General features: G+C 47.6%; 1 protein-coding gene across 3 annotated transcripts in view; it reads right to left on the bottom strand.

Moving 5' to 3' along the window:
- Unc45b (unc-45 myosin chaperone B) overlaps window positions 1-17,966 on the bottom strand; it is a 29,687-nt gene extending 11,721 nt beyond the window's left edge. For all 3 annotated transcript variants that reach the window (XM_090351772.1, XM_090351771.1, XM_090351770.1), the window contains exons 1-9: window positions 17,799-17,966; window positions 16,982-17,018; window positions 16,093-16,268; window positions 12,446-12,535; window positions 10,268-10,435; window positions 8,805-8,973; window positions 4,994-5,164; window positions 3,940-4,111; window positions 1,447-1,747 (exon numbers count right to left, since the gene is read on the bottom strand). In XM_090351772.1, coding sequence (XP_090207898.1) covers window positions 1,447-1,747; window positions 3,940-4,111; window positions 4,994-5,164; window positions 8,805-8,973; window positions 10,268-10,435; window positions 12,446-12,535; window positions 16,093-16,268; window positions 16,982-17,018; window positions 17,799-17,966 — 1,452 coding nt within the window. The remainder of the gene's footprint in view (window positions 1-1,446; window positions 1,748-3,939; window positions 4,112-4,993; window positions 5,165-8,804; window positions 8,974-10,267; window positions 10,436-12,445; window positions 12,536-16,092; window positions 16,269-16,981; window positions 17,019-17,798) is intronic.
- Between the last annotated feature and the right edge of the window lie 492 nt (window positions 17,967-18,458).

Raw genomic sequence — 18,458 nt, forward strand, 5'->3', positions numbered from 1 at the left:
GTAAAAAGAAAAAATGATACTATGAACTGGGCATAGTGGAACACACGTGTAACTTCCAGGAGAATCTTGAGTTCAAGTCCACCTGGGGCTACAGAGTAAGACTGTCTCAAAACAAGAAAAACCAATTGATACGGATGAAAAACAAACAAGCACACAAATCAAGCCAGGCACACCAGTGGCTCACATCTGGAATCCTAGCTACTCAGGAGACTGAGATCTGAGGATCATGGTCAAAGCTAGCCCAGGCAAGAAAGTCCATGAGACTCTTACCCAATAAACTAAAGAATAAAATAGAAGTGGCACTCTGATGGCTCAAGAGGTAGAGCACTGGCCTTAATAAGCACAAAGAGCCTCAAGGGCAATGCTCCAGCCCAGAGTTCAAGCCCCAGTCTTGGCAAAAATAAATGAATTAAAAAAAAAAATCAATGACTTACTCAAATCCCTGTCACTTTTACAAGATAAAAAAATCTGCGAAAATAAGTCTGGTAAAAATGAAAAATGGAAAAATAAAAAGATAGCCAGGGAGCTGGGAGTTTGGCCTAGTGGTAGAGTACAAAGTCCGTTTCCCACATCTTCCCTAAAATATCTTCTATTTTTTATCATGAATTCTTTTAATCAACTGTAGGTTATTTTTAAAATAAAGTCCTACAACTTAAAAAAAAAAAGATAGCTAGGGGGCCGGGATTTTGGCCTAGTGGTAAAGTTGTGTGCCCAGCATGCACAAAGACCCAAGTTTGATTCCTCGGTACCACATACATAGAAAAGCGGGAAGTGAGCTGAGTGTGATGGCTCACAATTGTAACCCTAGCTACTCGGGAGGCTGAGATCTGAGGATCATGGTTCAAAGCCAGCCCAGGCATTAAAGAACCTGAGACTCTTATCTCCAATTAATACCTAGAAAATGAGAAGTGGGGCTGTGGCTCTAGGGGTAGGGTGGTAGCCTTGAGCTGAAGTACTCATGGGCAGTGCCCAGGCCCAGAGCTCAAGCACCAAGACTGACAAAAAAAAAAAAAGAAAGAAAAGCTGGAAGTGGTACTGTGCCTCAATGGCAGAGGGATAGCCTTGAGGAAAAAGCCCAAGGAGAGTGCTCAGGTCCTGAGTTCAAGCCCCAGGACTGACAAAAAAAAAAAAAAAAAGATATCCAGTTTGTGCTGTGCCATGTGAAAACTGGTTAAGGAAACTGAGTTGCTAGCGTTTGCTCTGGAAGTACTTTCTGGATAAAGCATATCAGCGTTAGTACCTGGAGGAGAAGGGGTTAAGCCCAAAGTCCACCCTTCTGAATCTGTCTCCCCACCCAGCCTTATGTCTGGGCGTGATCGGGTGCAGGATCCCCTCAGGATGGACCATGCCTCCCTCATCCTGTTCTCACCTGGTACCGGGTCTGGTACTGGTGCCAGGGTGCCTGGTACCCATGCTGGAGGGGGGCTTGGTACCCAGCCCACTTACTACTAGCGTACGGATCTTGATCTTCTCATTCTTGGTGGTCTTGTAGACTTCTTTGAGCAAGGACACCCCGTTGGTGATGATGAAGGTGGCGCGGCTGAGCTTGGTGGAGGCGTGGATGAGTGCCTCCACAGCCACCAGCTGGTCGGCCTCGCGCTCTGAGCCACACAGCGCCACCATCATCTCCATCACGCCTTTCATTCCCAGCAGCTGATTGCCAAGGTCAAAGGGCCCCTGGAGGATTCCAGACACTGTCTGGATGGCATTCACGTTCTTGTCCATGTTCTGTGGGTCAAAGGTGCCCCTAAAACAGAAGGCAAGGCTTGTCAAAAGCCATCAGTCCAAGGGAAGCTGGGTGCTGGTTGATCATGCCCGCAATCCTAGCCACTCAGGAAGGTAGATATGAGGATCACCGTACAAAGCTGGCCTGGGTAAGAAGTCCATGAGAGCCTTATCTCAGCCATCAGAAAGCCAGAAGTAGAGGTGTGGCTCAAGTGGCAGAATAACAGCCTTGAGTGGAAAAGCCAAATAAGAATGCAAGGCCCGGGGCCGGGAGTTTGGCCTAGTGGTTAAAGTGCTTGCCTAGCATGCATGAAGACCGGGGTTCGATTCCTCGGTACCACATATAGAAAAAAGCCGGAAGTGGTGCTGAGGCTCAAGTGGTAGAGCTCTAGCCTTGAGAAAGTCCAAGGACAGGGCTCAGCCCCTGAGCTCAAGCCCAGGACTGGCAAAAAAAAAAAAAAAAAAGTTTGGGGGGGAGGGAAATGGGTACCAAGACATGTGGAAGGGTTTCAATGTATGTGAATTAATGCACCTTCTATCTGGCAAATATCATGTAACCCTTTTACTAATTACAATAAAAAAAAAAAAGAATGCAAGGCCCTTAGGGCTGGGAGTTTGGCCTAGTGGTCGAGTGCTTGCCTAGCATGCACGAAGACCCGGGCTTGATTCCTCGGTACCCCACATACGTAGAAAAAAGCTGGAAGTGATGCTAAGGCTCAAGGGATAGAGCTCTAGTCTTGAGAAAACCCAAGGACAGCGCTCATCCCCGTGAGGTTGTGGAACCTGGAAATCTCATGCAGAACTCCAAAAATTAGCAGAGCTGCTGAAGCTGTGGCAGGCAAAGACTTGGAGACCTTTAAGTCAATCAGAGTCAAGGGCTAGTAGGAGCTGTGGACAGTCAGGAGGCGGCACCGCTGGGAAGCTAAGAAGAGTTTTATATTTTAATGTGTTTTGTTTTTAAGAAATTAGAAACATGTAAAGACTTGCAAAGACTCAGTTACTGGTTGGGCCCTGGTGACTCATGGCTGTAATCCTAGACTGAGATCTAAAGATCGTGGTTCAAAGCCAGCCAGCCAGGGCAGAAAAGTCTGAGATACTCTTAGCTCCAATTAACCACCAAAAAAAAAAAAAAAAAATCCAGAAATGGAGCTGCGATTCAAGGTGACAAAAAAGCTTAAGGACAGCACCCAGGCTGAGTCCAAGCCTACCATGACAACAACAAGAAAAGGACTAAACTACTTCCTCTCGAGCTATTGGCAGAAAGTTTTCTGCCTTGAGAGAAGGAAAAGCAGAGTGAAGGTGGAATCTTGACCTGCCTAGAACTTACGTTATACTCAGCTTCCTGCGCCATGGTCCATTCTGAATAATAGCTGTGTCGCAGAAATCCCAAGATTTTGCAAGATGGAAAATCAGTAGAAAAGCATCAAAAGATCATGTAACAGTGGGAGGAGAAGGGAGAGGACACAGGAAGAGAACAGAGCCCCAGAGGGAGCAACTGAAGTGACTGGGGAAGTAGCAGTGAGAAGAACCAGGAGGCCTGGCTGCTGGAGACTCTCCAAAGGCAGGCCCAGTCTTTGCAAGGTCACACAGTTCTTAAATGCCTGGCAGAGGCAGTCTCCCTCCTGACCGGTCATGGTCGCTCCAGATGACTATAAGAGCCTATGGTAGATTTAAACTATGTCCAGGTATTTTTTTAATGATTTGTTTGGTGCTCGGAACAGAACCCAGGGCGTTGGGCATGCTAGGCAGACATTCTCCCACTGAGATATCTGTTTGTTATTGTTGTTGTTTGTTTTGTTTGGATTCTTTTTGTCAGCTGTGGGGCTTGATCTCAGAGCCTGGGTGCTGTCCCTGAGCTCTTTTCCTCAAACCTAATGCTCTACCACTTTGAGCCATAGCGCCATTACCGGTTTTCTAATGGTCACTTGGAGAGGAAAGTCTCACAGCCTTTCTTTCCAGGGATGGCTCTGAACCGCGATCCTCAGACGGCAGCTTCCTGAGTAGGTACGATTACAGGTGTAAGCCACTGGCACCCTACTTCAGGACAACTCATGTGGTGACTTCATGGAAGATGCTCAAGACAGAGCCACCTGCTGACCACTTCCAGATGACCTATTCTACTGCAAGTCAATGACTCCCACAGATCTAAATGGCTCATTCGGGGAATTAGGAAGGGAAGGCAGAACTGGCCCTGGGAGGCCTCTGGGGACTCACGTGATGTACTCCTCACAGATCTTGCGGAAGTGGTCGCGTTCTGGGTCACAGCGCAGGTCATCATAGAGCTTGTTGATGAGGATGGAGGCCAGCATGCGGGTGTTGTCAGTCAAGGGCAGGCAGGAGGGCAGGTCAGGAACCTGTCCCACCACCTTTAGGATCTTTCTCAGGCCTGCAGGTCAACAGGGGCAAGTGTGAAATTCCTGGGAAGCTCCACCTTCATCACTTCCATGCTCAGTAAAATCTGCCTTTAGGGAGCATGAGCCTTCCACTGTGCAAAAGCCCTGGGGTGAGGCCCAGAGGCCCCGGTCTTCCCCATGACCCTCTCCCCCCTCCCCCCTCCTCCCTCCCCGGCTACCATTCTCTGTTTCACATGCTCTCAAATGGAGTCCAGACTACCTGGTCTCTGGGTACATGGTCAGGGCTAACATTCTATGATGTACAATGGGTGTGTGTGTGTGTGTGTGTGTGTGTGTGTGTGTGTGTACACGTACACACCAGTACAGGAGCTTGAGTTCAGATCCTTAAACTCTTGCATGGCTTTCTGCCTCAGCTAACACTCCACCACGTAAGCCATGCCTTGAATACAGAATTTTGCTAGCGATGGAATCTTGCAGACTTTTCTGCCAAGGCTGTCTTTGCACCACCATCCTCCAGATCGTGGCTTTCTGAGTAACTAGGATTACAGGTGTAAGCCACAGGTACTACCCTGCTCATGTACTGGGTTTATAAGGTCTTCTCTTAGGGCCTCAGGTTTTTTACTTGCAAAATGGAAATAATAGTCCCCACTTTAGAGAGCTAGAGGACACAGTCAGGCGAAGAGTGGAAGCAGCCCACTGTCAATCACCGTTATCACTCAATGAACAACTCACGCATCTTCACAAAATAGTATTCTTGCTCCCTAGCATGATCCCCTGTTTTTCTTGGCGTATTCAAAGCTAGAATTCAGAGCTTTTTTGTTCCCCCTACAACCTTACCAGCTCAACTGGTGAACACTCCCCGCCCCCACAGACAAGAATCTCACTCGATGCCTGCTCTTCCCCTGCCTCCTCACCATTATCTACCACATAGATGGTTCGAGAGTTGTCATGGATGGCCAGATCCTTCCTGGGGACATTCTTGTTGAGCAAGTTGAGCGCCTGGTCCCTGCCCTGACCAGACACTTTCTTACTAACCAGCATGTCGAGCAGGTGATTGGTGATCTGCTTCAGGTCCTTCTTGGTGTCTGAAAAACAAGGATAAGAGCAAATAGAAGGACTAAGTCCCACGTGGAGAGAATCAGGAACAAGAGAAGCTTCTAAAATGACTCTGAAAATACTGACTCCATTGCGTTCTGAGTAAGTATGTATATTCCTCCAGGAAAGGATAGCATTTCCAATCTCACCCCCAAAAGAAAACAAAAATCCCCAGACAACACCTACAAGTGTCCTCTGGCCAATTTGAACACTCTTCTTCTGTGATAACAGCACTTGATCCTTAAAAAGGTAGAGATCCAGGGACATTTTGTAGGGCTTGGATAATCTAGTATAATGCAATATTTTCCAGAGGGCCAGGAGTGTGGTCTAGTGGTAGAGTGCTTGCCTAGCGTGCACAAAGCCCTCGGTTCGATTCCTTGGTACCATATGCACATAAAAAGCCGGAAGTGGTGCTGTGGCTCAAGCAGCAGAGTACTAGCCTTGAGAAACTGGCAAAAAGAAAAAAAAAAGTCCAAAAAGTCTATATGGACTCTCTGCTTCCCACAGAGCCAGGCATGCCAAAAGTTTGAATGCCAACTTTGCCTATGGGACCACAACTTCCTCCCTGACTAGTGATACTAAAAGTCAAGTGCTTTCCCCCCCTAATTTAGCTCTTTCTGACTTCCCAGAAGCTTAGAGGGATTTTAGTTATTTTAGGATGGAGCCCAAAGGCAAGCCAGCTGGCAGGGATGTCAAGATCTCCAAGCCATGTCAAATGAACATGCCATGCAAAGGACAGGTCCTCAATAGACCTGGTTTTCTGTTTTCAGATAAACCTATGTCTTAACAGACTCCTTCTGTGAGGCTCCAGGGGACAGAATTGGGATCAGAGGTGGGTTGAAGTTACAGAGAAGCAAATCTGACATCACTCTGTGCTAGGATTTTTGTAGCAGATCAGCAGTAAGTCACTATTTCTCAAAGGACCTGTGGAAGATTAGACTTTCGTACCACTAATGAAGTAGGACTCCCAGAATTCACACTCATGGTTGGGCCCTTCCCCACCGTTGCTCTGGTGGCTCATGACTGTAATCCTAACTACTCAGGAGGACGAAATCTGAGGATAACAGTTTGAAGCCAGCCTGGACTGGCTTGACCACTAAAATGCTAGAAGTGGAGGTGTGGTTCCAGAAGCAGAGCGTCACCCTAGAGTGCAAAGGGCCAAAATAGAATTTGAAATGTGAAGCTCCAAGTTCAAGCCTCAGTACTGGTATATATATACTGGAAAAAAAAAAGAAAGAAAAAAAGAATATTAAATGGGTTGAGTTAGGTGGAGTGAGAAGAGGGATCTGAGTTGGGCGGGTTGCTGGTTTCACGGGGGTAGGTAGATTAACAGACCAAGGGTTTATGAGGGATAGTCATTGGACAAGAGTAATAGTATGTGGTACATACGTATCATGGTTATATATGTGGAAAAACATGAATATCTATAATTTTCAGGACTTGGGAGGCTAAGAGAGGAATAAGAGGAAGCATTAGAGGCCAGTCTGAGAGCTATATAGCAATACCCTGTTTCAAAGAAAAAAGAATATTACATGGTATACAATAATAGCATTGATCAATAAATTAAACTACTTATAGCAGAATTACAACTTTTTTATTTTAATTTTTTGTTGGTCACGGAGCTTGAACCCGGGGCCTGGGCATTGTCCCTGAGATCTTTCACTCAAGGCTAGCTCTCTACCACACTGAGCCAGAGTAACACTTCTGGTTTTCTGGTGGTTAACTAGAGATAAAAATCTCATGGCCTTGGGCTGGGAGTTTGGCCTAGTGGTAGTTCATTCTTGCCTAGCATGCACCAAGACCCAGGTCCAATTCTTTAGTACCATATACAAGAAAAAAAGCCAGAAATGGTTCTGTGGCTAAGTGGTAGAGCTCTAGCCTTGAGAAAAACCAAGGACAGCACTCAGGCCCTGAGTTCAAGCCCAGGACTGGCAAAGAAAAAAAAGAATCTCATAACCTTTCCTGCTAGAGCTGGCTTTGAACCACAATTCTCAGATCTCAGCCCCCTGAGTAGCTGGGATTACAGGAGTAGACACCAGTGCCCAGTCAGATTTCCCAGTTTCGTTAAATTGATATTTTATATGACTATTGACATTTGCATGGATGGAAAAATTTAGGAATGCCAGTTGGACATAGGAGTGGTTACAGATGTCATTTTTATGAGTGATTATAAATTTTTTCACATTTAAATATTTCAATATTTTTCCAAATTTCTCTGGTAAGATTCTGCTACCTCTTTCAAATTGTTAATAAATATATGCAACATAAAGTTTACCATTCACACCATTTTTTTTTGCCAGTCCTGAGACTTGAACTCAGGGCCTGGGCACTGTCCTTGGGCTTTCTCAAGGCTAGTGCACTGCCACTTGAGCCACAGCACCACTTCTGGCTTTTTCTGTGTATGTGGTACCAAGGATTTGAACCCAGGGCTTCATGCATGCTAGGCCACACTCTTGGCCCTGTGCTTATATTCTGCATGCTTATAAAAGCACCTTTTTTTGTTTTGTTTCTGTTGGCTGTGGAGCTTGAATTCAGGACCCGGGAACTGTACCTTAAGCTATTATGCTCAAGGCTAATGCTCTACCACTTTGAGCCACGGCTCCACCTCTTATCCATGCCATGATTAAGCATACAATTTCATGGCACTGAGTAAATTAACAATATCATAGCATCACCCATCACAGAACTTGTCTTTTGTGTGTGTGCAGGTACTGGCACTTGAAAGTCAGGGCCTTGTGCTCTTGTTTGGCATATATATTTTTGCTCAAGGCTGGCATACTTGAACCACAGCTCCACTTCCAGCTTTTTGGTGGTTAATTGGACTTTCTGCCAATCAAGTTGGAATCTTAATCCTCAGATCTCAACCTTCTGAGTTCACAGGCATGAGCCACCAGTGCCCACATGCCCAGGACTTTTTTTTTGCACTGTGCACAATAGAAACTCTCTATTCATTAAACAGTAGTTTCCATTCCTCTATCCCCAACCCCAACAGCCATCATTCTGCCTCAGTCTCTGTGCATTGGACTGCTGTAGGTAGCAAAACCACACAGTGCTTGCCCTTTTGTGATGGGCTTATTTCACTTAGTGTCATATCTTTGGGGCCGATTAGTGTCAGATCATCCTTCCTTATTAAGAGGGCACAACATTCCATTGCATGCCTCTATGATTTTGCTTACCCAGTTACCCATGACTGACACTGGGGTTATTTCCACCTATTGGCTGTAGCAAATAGTGCACTGGGCCCCTCCTGGTTGGTTGGGTGGTTGATTTTGTGCCAGTTCTGGGGCTTGAAATCAGGATCTGGGCACTGTCCTTGAGCTTTTTTTTTCCCCCACAAGGCTAGTGCTCTACCCCTTGAGCCACAGCTCCATTTCTGGCTTTTTGGGTGCTTAGTTAGAGATGAGAGTCTCATGGGCTTTCTTACCCAACCTGGCTTCAAACTACAGTCCTCAGATCTCAGCTTCCTGAGCAGCAAGGATCACAGGTATGAGCTATCAGTACCTAGCTGCCTCCCATGTTTTTCTTGCCAGGATATCCGTATAGAGATAAAACCAGGAAATGCCCAATCTGAGAGGGTAACTGAGTGTCCTTTTGAACCCACTTGAACCAGAGCTGAAGAACGTCTCCTACCTAGAACCAGGGCCTCCTCCTTCCCCCGATGCTCCCGCTTGTCCTCCCCAGACAGGGAATCAATGATGGCCTGCAGCAGGTTGCAGACAGCCAGAGATGTCTCCTCATCCTCCACTGCCAGGAGGCTGCAGATCCGGTCTATTCCGACTGTGTGCAGAATCACTGTGGCCTAGGTCCAGCAGAATGCACAGTCAGGGGCTCTGCCCCTCCCTCCTGCAGGGACAGGGGCTGGGGTGGGGGGAGTGGCGAGCCCCAGGCCCCCCGCCATGGGTAGGGTATGAGTGCAGGCAGCCAGTGCCCTGAGGCAGATTTCAGTCTGGAAAAAGTCCTTCAAGAGATTCAGGCCTGTGCTAGCCAATACAGCACCTCCTACCCACCACCTGTGGTTTTTAAGCTCTCGGGCCACATGGAGATGTGGGGAATGTCACACACTGAATCCCCAAGACAGCACAGCATCTCAAACCCAATGAGCAATAACAGCTTCAAGCCAGTGGCTCATGCCCATAATCCCAGCTACTCAGGAGGCTGATCGGAGGCTCCTGGTTCAAAGTCAGCACAGGTGACACATCCGAGAGACCCATCCAATTGACCAGTTTTGTTTTGTTTTAAGCCAAATGCCAGGTACTGGTGGCTCATGCCTGTAATCCTAGGAGGGTGAGATATGAGGATTGTGGTTTGGAACCAGACTGGGCAGAAAAGTCCCCATGAGACTCATCTCCAATTAACCATTCAAAAAACAAATAACCTCAAACTGGAAGTGGCACTGTGGCTCAAATGGCAGAATGCTAGCCTTGAGCACAAAGAGTCTCAAGGATAGCACTCGGGCCCTGAGTTCAAGCCCAACAACTGACAAAAAGAAATGCTTGAGGCCAGGTGTTTGGCCTAGTGGTAGAGTGCTTGCCTAGCATGCACAAAGACCCTGGTTCAATTCCTTGGTACCACATACATAGATAAAAGCCAGAAGTGGTGCTCAGGCTCAAGTGGTAGAGCTCTAACCTTGAGAAAGTCCAAGGACAGTGCTCAGGCTCTGAGCTCAAGCCCAGGACTGGCAAAAAAAAATTTTTTTTAAATGCTTGAAGCAAACCAGTGATTCAAGTGGTAAGAGTGCCAGCCTTGAATGAAAAAGCTAAGGAATAGCATCTAGATGCCAATTTTAAGACATAGTACTGGCGCGCGCGCGCACACACACACACACACACACACACACACACAGGAAACTTTCACTCAATCCTTCCCACAGCCACTTTCAATAACTTGACTTTAGTGATACTTGCTTCCCGCACAAAAGGGAAGGTCTGGGTCACTCCTAAATCAGGCACCCAAGCCCAAGGTTGGGGGACTGAGGAGCCTTTTAGATTCTGTATCAGATTCTTTTTGTCCCCATCACCCTCCAGATCCCTGCACGGTAGCTCTCTATCCCCATCGAGACCCCCCCTTCCCCAGGTAAGTCCCAGGGCCCTCACCCGCGCTCGGTGGCCACTGCACATGCCCGACAGCGTGCGAACAGCAGCCAACACCAGCTCAGGCCTCTGAGTATCTAGAAGCTGCAGCAGCAGAGCCACTCCATTGGTCTGGAAGATTCTCTCTGCTCCAGCTTCCTCCCGGCCTAGGACAATAAGGTTGTTGGCAGCCTGAGGAAAGAAGAGACAGTGAGGGTCGTAAGTAAGCCAAAACTGTGGAGTCTTTGACCTTGGGCCAAGTACAAGAGTTGGTGCAAGAACTGTCTTCATTACCTGATTGTTGCCCCCCCTTCCTCCTGGGACACAACCCAAGATCAGAATTCAGAAGTCAAGACAACTTGCAAAGGACCAGGAAGTCTCAGGAAGGGGTTCTACAAAGGTGGAAGGTAATGGGCACAGAGACTAGGTAGGATGCCCAAGCCTTGGGTCTGAGTTCTGGTTCTGCTACCTGCTAGCTGGATGACCTTGGGAAGTACCTCTCTGGGCTTCTGATTCTTCACTTGAAAAATTAGGTAGTCGGGTTTGATGGCTCCTTTTTTTTTTTTCTCATTCTAAAGTTTCCCAATTTGAGAATACATGAACTTGAAAAGGCCTTGAGGAAAGAAAGAAGGGGGCAGAGAGGCGGGGGACAGGCCCTGGGGAAGGGCTGAGACTTCAGACATGCATGACCAGGACAGCACTATCCAATTAGGGCTTTATGCTTCTCAACACAAAGTTACTTGAATCCCTACCAACACATTATGTCCTCAAAAGTTTGTTACAAAAGACATTTACATGTTATATAAGTTCATTTACCATAAAAACCAACAACTCCAGCTGGGAGCTTGGCCTAGTGGTAGAGTGTTTGCCTAGCATGCATGAAGACCCTGGTTTGATTCATCAGTACCACAGCCATAGAAAAGCCAGAAGTGGTGCTGAGGCTCAAGTGGTAGAGCTCTAATCTTGAGGAAGCCCAAGGTCAATGCTCAGGCTATGAGCTCAAGCCCCGGATGCAAAAACAAAACAAAACAAAACAAACAAACAAAAAACCCAACAACTCCCTTTCTAAATATTGTCTGTCATGTTCTTTTTTTTTTTTGCCAGTCCCAGGGCTTGAACTCAGGGCCTGAGCACTGTCCTTGGGCATTCCTCAAGGGTAGTACTCTACCACTTGATCCACAGTACCACTTCTGGCTTTTTCTATATATTTGGTACTGAGGAATCGAACCTGGGTCTTCAGGCATGCTAGGCAAACATTCTACCATGCTCCCAGCCCTCAAGTTCTTATAAATACAAAATGTTGGTCTGGGAGGGTAGCCTAGCGGTAGAGTGCCTGCCTAGCATGCATGAAGCCCTGGGTTGGATTCCTCAGTACCACATACACAGAAAAAACTGGAAGTGGTGCTGTGGCTTAAGTGATAGAGTGCTAGCCTTGACAAAGCCCAAAGACAGTATCTAGGCCCTGAGCTCAAGCCCAGGACAGGCAAAAAAAAAATGAGAAAGGTAGGGGCGGCACTTTTTTTTTTTTATTCCAAAGGAAGATTAGATGTAACATGAAACACACACACACACACACACACACACACACACACACACACACGATTTGACTAAAGAGATAATGATATCAGTAAATATTTTTAATATTTTGGAATGAGTTCTTTGAACTATCTCTAAATGAAAGGAAACATAATGTGGCTTGCATGGTGGATGGCTCAAATGGTAAGGTCCTTGCATAGCCTGTGTGAAACTATGAGTTCCAATCTCTAGTACTTTAACTAATTAATTAACCAATAAAACATTATTTGGATGTGCTTCTGTTTCTCATGGTTGAAATTATGAGGCAAGCGAGGTTTTTCCTCTTGAGTGCAAAACCTAAGGAGGCACACATACACACACATACCCACACACACAACCCTCAATAATTCAGCTAAATAATATCAAATGCAATATTTTTTCAAAGCAATGCCTAAAAGTTCACAATAAACAAAATATCCCAGTTGTAAATACCATAGCATGTAAGCTTGCTGTATGTCTTCCCACAGTGGATTGTCCTTAACTCTGGTCCTTGTATGATTCTTGCTTATTTTCTAATGGGATTAATTTGGGATCATTTTTTTTCTTCCTTTCCAGGCAGAGGCCAGCAAGAAGCCTGAGCCACGGGTTGAGAGTGCCCTCTGCTGGCTAGCACTGGGTGACACTTACCTTTTCCCGTTTATCAGCCTCGCTGTTTTGGTCCAGAAGGATCTCAAACATGTTCTGTACCCTTGAGTCAGTGGAGAACTGCACGCAGAGCTAAAGAGAGAGGAGGGAGCAGATGGAGGCAGATGAGAGGCCAGTGTGTGTGTGTGTGTGTGTGTGTGTGTGTGTGTGTTTGGGGGGAGAGGTGGGCACCTCAGGCTATTTACTCTGGACACCATCACCTTCATTCATCTATTTATTCCAGAAAGGGTACAACTTTGTGCTGGGTACTGTTCTAGAGACTGCAAGATCACATCCTTGTCCAGGTGCTATAATTCTAGCTACTGGGGGGGTTGAGATCTGAGATCGAGGTTTGGAGCCAGCCCTGACAGTAAAGTCCATGAGCCTCTTATCTCCAATGAGCCACCAGAAAAACAGAAGTGGAGCTGTGGCTCAAAGTGGTAGAATGCTAGCCTGAGTACAAAAGCTCAGGGACCCTGAGTTCAAGCCCCATAACTGTTCAAAAAATAATAACATCCTTTTCCCATGAAACTCACCCAGTCTTGAACAACAAAAATCACCAGTATAATTTTGGAGTAAACAATCAGCACAAACGATTAGACTTTTAAATAAGGACTGAAATAGAAAATGAGTCTCTAGGCTCAAAAACTACAAGTAGGTTTCAAGCAACCCACTGGGTAAGTTGAGACCCTGATGTTGGTTTAGGTTTTTATTTTCTTGGTGTTACTGGAATTTGAATTTACCACCTCAACTTTGCTTGAATGGTGCTACACCATTTCAACCACAGCACCAGCACAATCCTGCTGTTTCAGATCTTTCATGGCCTAATGGGTCAACCCACCCACTCCCTTTTTCCTCTTATGACTCTTTTTTTTTTTTGCAGGTGAATAACAGGAATTTTGGTAAATTTTATTAATACTTGTTAGGAAAACAGGCAACTAAATTTGGTTTTTTTTCCTCTTCTAGAATCGTCTGGTGCATCTTGTGTGTGTCTTTCTCCGGTCCTTGATCCGTAACAAAATTATTAATGTACAAACAGAATATAAGATGTAATTTTTTGGGCCGGGAGTTTGGCCTAGTGGTTAAAGTGCTTGCCTAGCATGCACGAAGACCCGGGTTCGATTCCTCGGCACCACATACATAGAAAAAAGCCGGAAGCAGTGCTCAGGCTCAAGTGGTAGAGCTCTAGCCTTGAGAAAGTCCAAGGACAGTGCTCAGGCCCTGAGCTCAAGCCCAGGACTGGCAAAAAAAAAAAAAAAAAAGATGTAATTTTTTTTTGGCCAGTCCTGAGCTTGAGCTCAGGGCATGAGCACTGTCCTTGGACTTTCTCAAGGCTAGAGCTCTACCACGTGAGCCTCAGCACCGCTTCTGGCTTTTTTCTATATATGTGGTACCGAGGAATCGAACCCGGGTCTTCGTGCATGCTAGGCAAGCACTTTACCCACTAGGCCAAATTCCTGGCCTCCTATGACTCTTATGACACTCACTGCCCCTGGGCTGCAGAGATTCCTCCCTCACTTACTGCTTCTCAGATTCCTCTCTCACTTCTTTCCCCAGCCCTGAGTCTGCACCCCAGACAGAATGGTATGGACCCCTCCATAGAGGCTGCTCCAGGTATCTTCTGTTTCCTGCATTTTGGAGCAAGGAGTTGAGTAAACAGGTTCTCTCCACTCCCTCTTTTTTTTCCTTTTTGCCAGTCCTGTGGCTTGAACTTGGGGCGTGGGCACTGTCCTTGGGTTTTCTCAATTCTACCATTTGAGCCACAGCACCACTTCTAAGATTTTCTGTGTATGTGATACTAAGGAATCAAACCTAGGTCTCTGTGCATGCTAAGCAAGCACTTTACCACTAGGCCAAACTCTACCACTAGGCCACACTTCCGGCCCCTCCACACTCTCTCTTCTGGGAAGAAAGTGCCACACTCAAGGAGTCCCCAGGAAGTCAGCAGCTTCCATACAGGTCTCCCCTCCAGTCCAGGCTTCCCCTGTACAGAAATTCAGTCTTTCTAGAGATCTCATGCTCCCACTATTCCACCTCAGAATCCCTGATTCCTAGGGACCCTTCTCGCCTTTGTGCTCTTGAGAAGAAAGGAATGTCATGTTGCAGATACACTAAGTGACTGTGTGTGTGTGTGTGTGTGTGTGTGTGTGTGTGTGTGTGCGTGCGTGCGCGCTGGGACTTGAACTCAGAGTTTAGATACTATCCTTTAGCTTTTTCACTCAAGGCTGATACTCTACCACTTCAACCTCAACTTCCCTTCGAGCTATTAATTGGAGATAATTAGTAACTAATTGGAGGTAAGAGTCTCACCTTTCTTGCCGAGGCTGGCTTCAAACAGTGATTTTCGGGTCTCAGCCTTCTCAGTAGCTAGGTGTGAGGCCACCAACACCCAGCTCATGTGATTTTTTTTTTAAAGCCTCCTTCTAGAATTTTTAAAGACCTAAGTTCTGTTCCATGCTGATGGCTCACACCTGTAACCCTGGCTACTTAAAAGACTGAGATCCAGGGCTGGGAATGTGGTTTAGTGGTAGGGTGCTTGCCTAGCATGCATGAAGCCCTGGGTTTGATTCCTCAGTATCGCATCAACAGAAAGGGCCAGAGATGGTTTTGTGGCTCAAGCGGTAGAGTGCTAGCCTTGAGCAAAAAGAAGCTCAGGGACAGTGCCCAGCCCCTGAGTTCATCAAGCTGCAGGACTGGGGACAAAAAAAAAAAAAAGGACTGAGGTCCAGAGAAAGTGAGGGAAAGACCTGACTTACGTTACTGTAACCCCCCTTTGTAAAATTATAATAACAATTTTTTTTGCCAGTGCTGGGCTTAAGCTCCAGGCCTGAGCACTGTCCTTGGATTTTCTCAAGGCTAGAGCTCTACCACTTGAGCCTCAGCACCACTTCTGGCTTTTTTCTATGTATGTGGTACTGAGGAATCAAACCCAGATTTTCGTGCATGCTAGGCGAGCACTCTACCACTAGGCCAAACTCCCAGCCCATAATAACAATTTTTTTTTTAAAAGACTGAGATCCAACCTGGGCGTGGTGGCTCATACCTGTAATCCTAACTACTCAGGAGACTAAGGTCTGAGGATCGAGGTTCAAAGCCAGCCTGGGCACTAAAACGTCCATGAGACTTTTCTCTGCAATTAACCACCAGAAAACTGGAAGTGGCACTGTGGCTCAAGGGGTAGGGTGGTAGCCTTGAGCTGAAGAGTTCAGGGACAATGCTCAGGCCCAAGAGTTCAAATCCCACAACCGAAAAGAAAAAGAAAAAAGACTAAGATTCGAGTATAAATGTTCAAAGCCAGAAAAGTGCATACAACCCCATCTCCAAAATAACCACTGAAAAGCAAGGCTGGAGATGTGGCTCAAGCCCGCTGGCCACAAGCAAGTAAACTGAATGAGAGCTTGAGGCTCTGAGTTCAAATTCCAGTACCCCTGTCTACTGCTCCTCTGACTGGCTTGTTCCTTCAGATAGCATAGCTCCTCCCAGGTGGGTGCGTCTTCCCAGTTATTCCATGGGACTGGCCTGTGCCCTTTGCTGTCTCTAGCTCAGAGTAGAGGGGCGGGGCTGGCTCTGTCCTGATGTCCCCTTCTCCAGCGCATCCCTCTGGCGAATAGGCCCGAAGTGGCTGCGGTCTGCCAAGTGGTTTGGCTCACCTTCTCCTGGATGCTGGTGTTGAGTCTCCTCAATGTCTCCTGGAAGTTTGGGTTCTGAGGTTCAAGGGTGGCACAGCGCTGCACGTCCTTGAAGGCCTGATCCAATTTCCCCAGGTGCTCAAGTGCCTGGCACCTCCGGTAGAGAGCCTTGATATCTGCCGAGTCCATGTCGATGGCTGCAGAGGGAGGGCAGGCAGGTCCCCAGGGGCCCAGGCTGCAAATCACTTCTTCTCCTCCCACGACCCCAACTCTAGGAATTCCGTCTTCCCTGAAGACTATCTATCCATACAGACTCTCTGGCCCACACCATCCCTTTGTTAGACAGGAAGAGCCATCGTCTCTCCGATTGAAAGAGAGTCTGAGTTACCGTCTGGGTGTGGTGGCACACATTTGTAAACCCTAGCTACTCAAGAGGTAAAAGCAGGAGGACTGCAACTTCAAAGCCAACCCTTGAATAAGTATAAGACTCTATTTCAAACACACTTACACACACACACACACACACACACACACACACACACACACACACACACACTGCCTATAACTTTGTCCTTTTATCATAGTCCCAGATGAAATTCAGTCTGTCCTCCTTTTGAAGGATCCTTTGAGGCACTGCAGGCAGCCATCCACCCATCTGGAAGTTGCCTTCCCTGGGAAAAATATGGCTACTTTCCTCCACTGCTCTCCCAGGATCCTCCAGTTCCTTCCCCAGGTGGTTCCTGCCCTTTGTAGCCCTCTCCAAATCAGCACTGCATTTCAAAGCATGATAACCTGCTCAAGAACTCCTGCACAGACATGCTGGGACTGGCTGGGCCTGGTGTGTGTGTGTGTGTGTGTGTGTGTGTGTGTGTGTGTGTGTGTGTGTGTGATGTAGGTAGTGGGCACTCACCTCTGGAGGCATCAGAAGCTGCCTGGACATAGCTCTCCTGAGAAAAGAGAGAGGAGAAGGGAAGCTTGATTAACAAGGACTCGGTGTTAGGCAACCATTGTCCCCTAAGAGATGGAGGATGCTATTCCAGGAAGCTGCAGGGTGACAGAGGACCAGGGACTGAAGAGCAGGTAGACTTCAGCTCAAGGGAAAGCCAGATTTGAATCTGTTCTGCTACCTGGGAGAGTTCGGGCCAGCAAATCAAGCCCTCAGAGCCTTGGATTTCGTGGTGCAATTAGTAGCTGACAGTGGTTTTATTTTGTGCTGGTCCTGAGGCTTAACCTCAAGGCTAGGCTCTGTCCCCTAGCCGTTTTGTTCAAGGCTGGCATTCTCCCAGTCGAGCCACAGCTCCTCTTCTGTCTTTGCTGGTTAATTGGAGATAAGAACCTCACACTTTCCTTCCTGGTCTGTCTTCCAATCTCGATCCTTAGGTTAGAAGGATCTTCTTGAGTAGCTAGGGTTGTAGGCCTAAGCTGGATTTTTTTTTAACCATGTAGCTCTGGCGGTAAGAAGCTCCGAGAGCCACGGACGAGACAGCAACAGGGCTGCTGAGCCTGCAGCCGTAACTAAGATGTCACCAAATAACACGCGAACAGCACCCACCCTCGGCTGACTCCTAACTGGATGAGTTTCTGTGCCTCCAGGACAGTGGGGTCAGGTGGTAAGGAAGGAGACACCTGCTTCTACAAGGAGCTCAGGAAAGATGGCTGGGACCAGGGCTGTGGCCTCCATTCCCAACCATACCCCGCCCTCCAGGACTTCCTGCCCAGCCTCATACCATCTTCAAGCCACAGGCCGCACGGTTCCGGTAGAGCGTGGCCAGCAGGGTCTTGTCCTTGGTCAGCTTCAGGGCCTGACTATAGCTTTTGGTGGCTGCCTTGTAGTCCTGACGCTGGAAATGCCCGTTCCCCTCCTCCTTCAGCTTCACTGCCTCTGCCTCAGCCATCTGTGGGGACAGAGCAACCCTGTCTCTCCAGACCCAGGGCAGGACTTCAGGCACCCCCCCTCCACCCCACTAGGACAGGATCTACCTCTACCACCCCAAAACCTACGGTCCCTGAAGGACATTATTGTATCTGCCCACAGCTCTGATCCAGTGGGCAGAGTCCATGAGTCTCTCTCTCCGTCCCTCCCAGCCAGGGTGGGTGAACCTACCACACTAAAAGTCCACGGTCTCACAAAGACCTGGAAATCCTCAGGCCTCCTCCCTGCCCAGCCTCCTCAAAGCTGCCAGCTCACTGTCTCTCCGGGGCCTTCTCCTCCCGGTGCGACTCCTGAGCTCTGGGGGTCCACTTCAGCCAGTGGCCGCTGTCTGCCCCTCCCAGCCCCTACCCAGGAGTCTTTATCACCCCAGCCAGTGGCTCCACACCATATTTGGCCACTGGGGCAGGTGGCCCTGGAGCCTGTCATTGATACTTGGGGCCCTCCCCCTCCCAGG

The sequence above is a fragment of the Megascapheus bottae genome, chromosome 17 (genome assembly GCF_031878675.1).
Source record: "Megascapheus bottae isolate mThoBot1 chromosome 17, mThoBot2.hap1, whole genome shotgun sequence".
Lineage (NCBI taxonomy): Eukaryota > Metazoa > Chordata > Mammalia > Rodentia > Geomyidae > Megascapheus > Megascapheus bottae.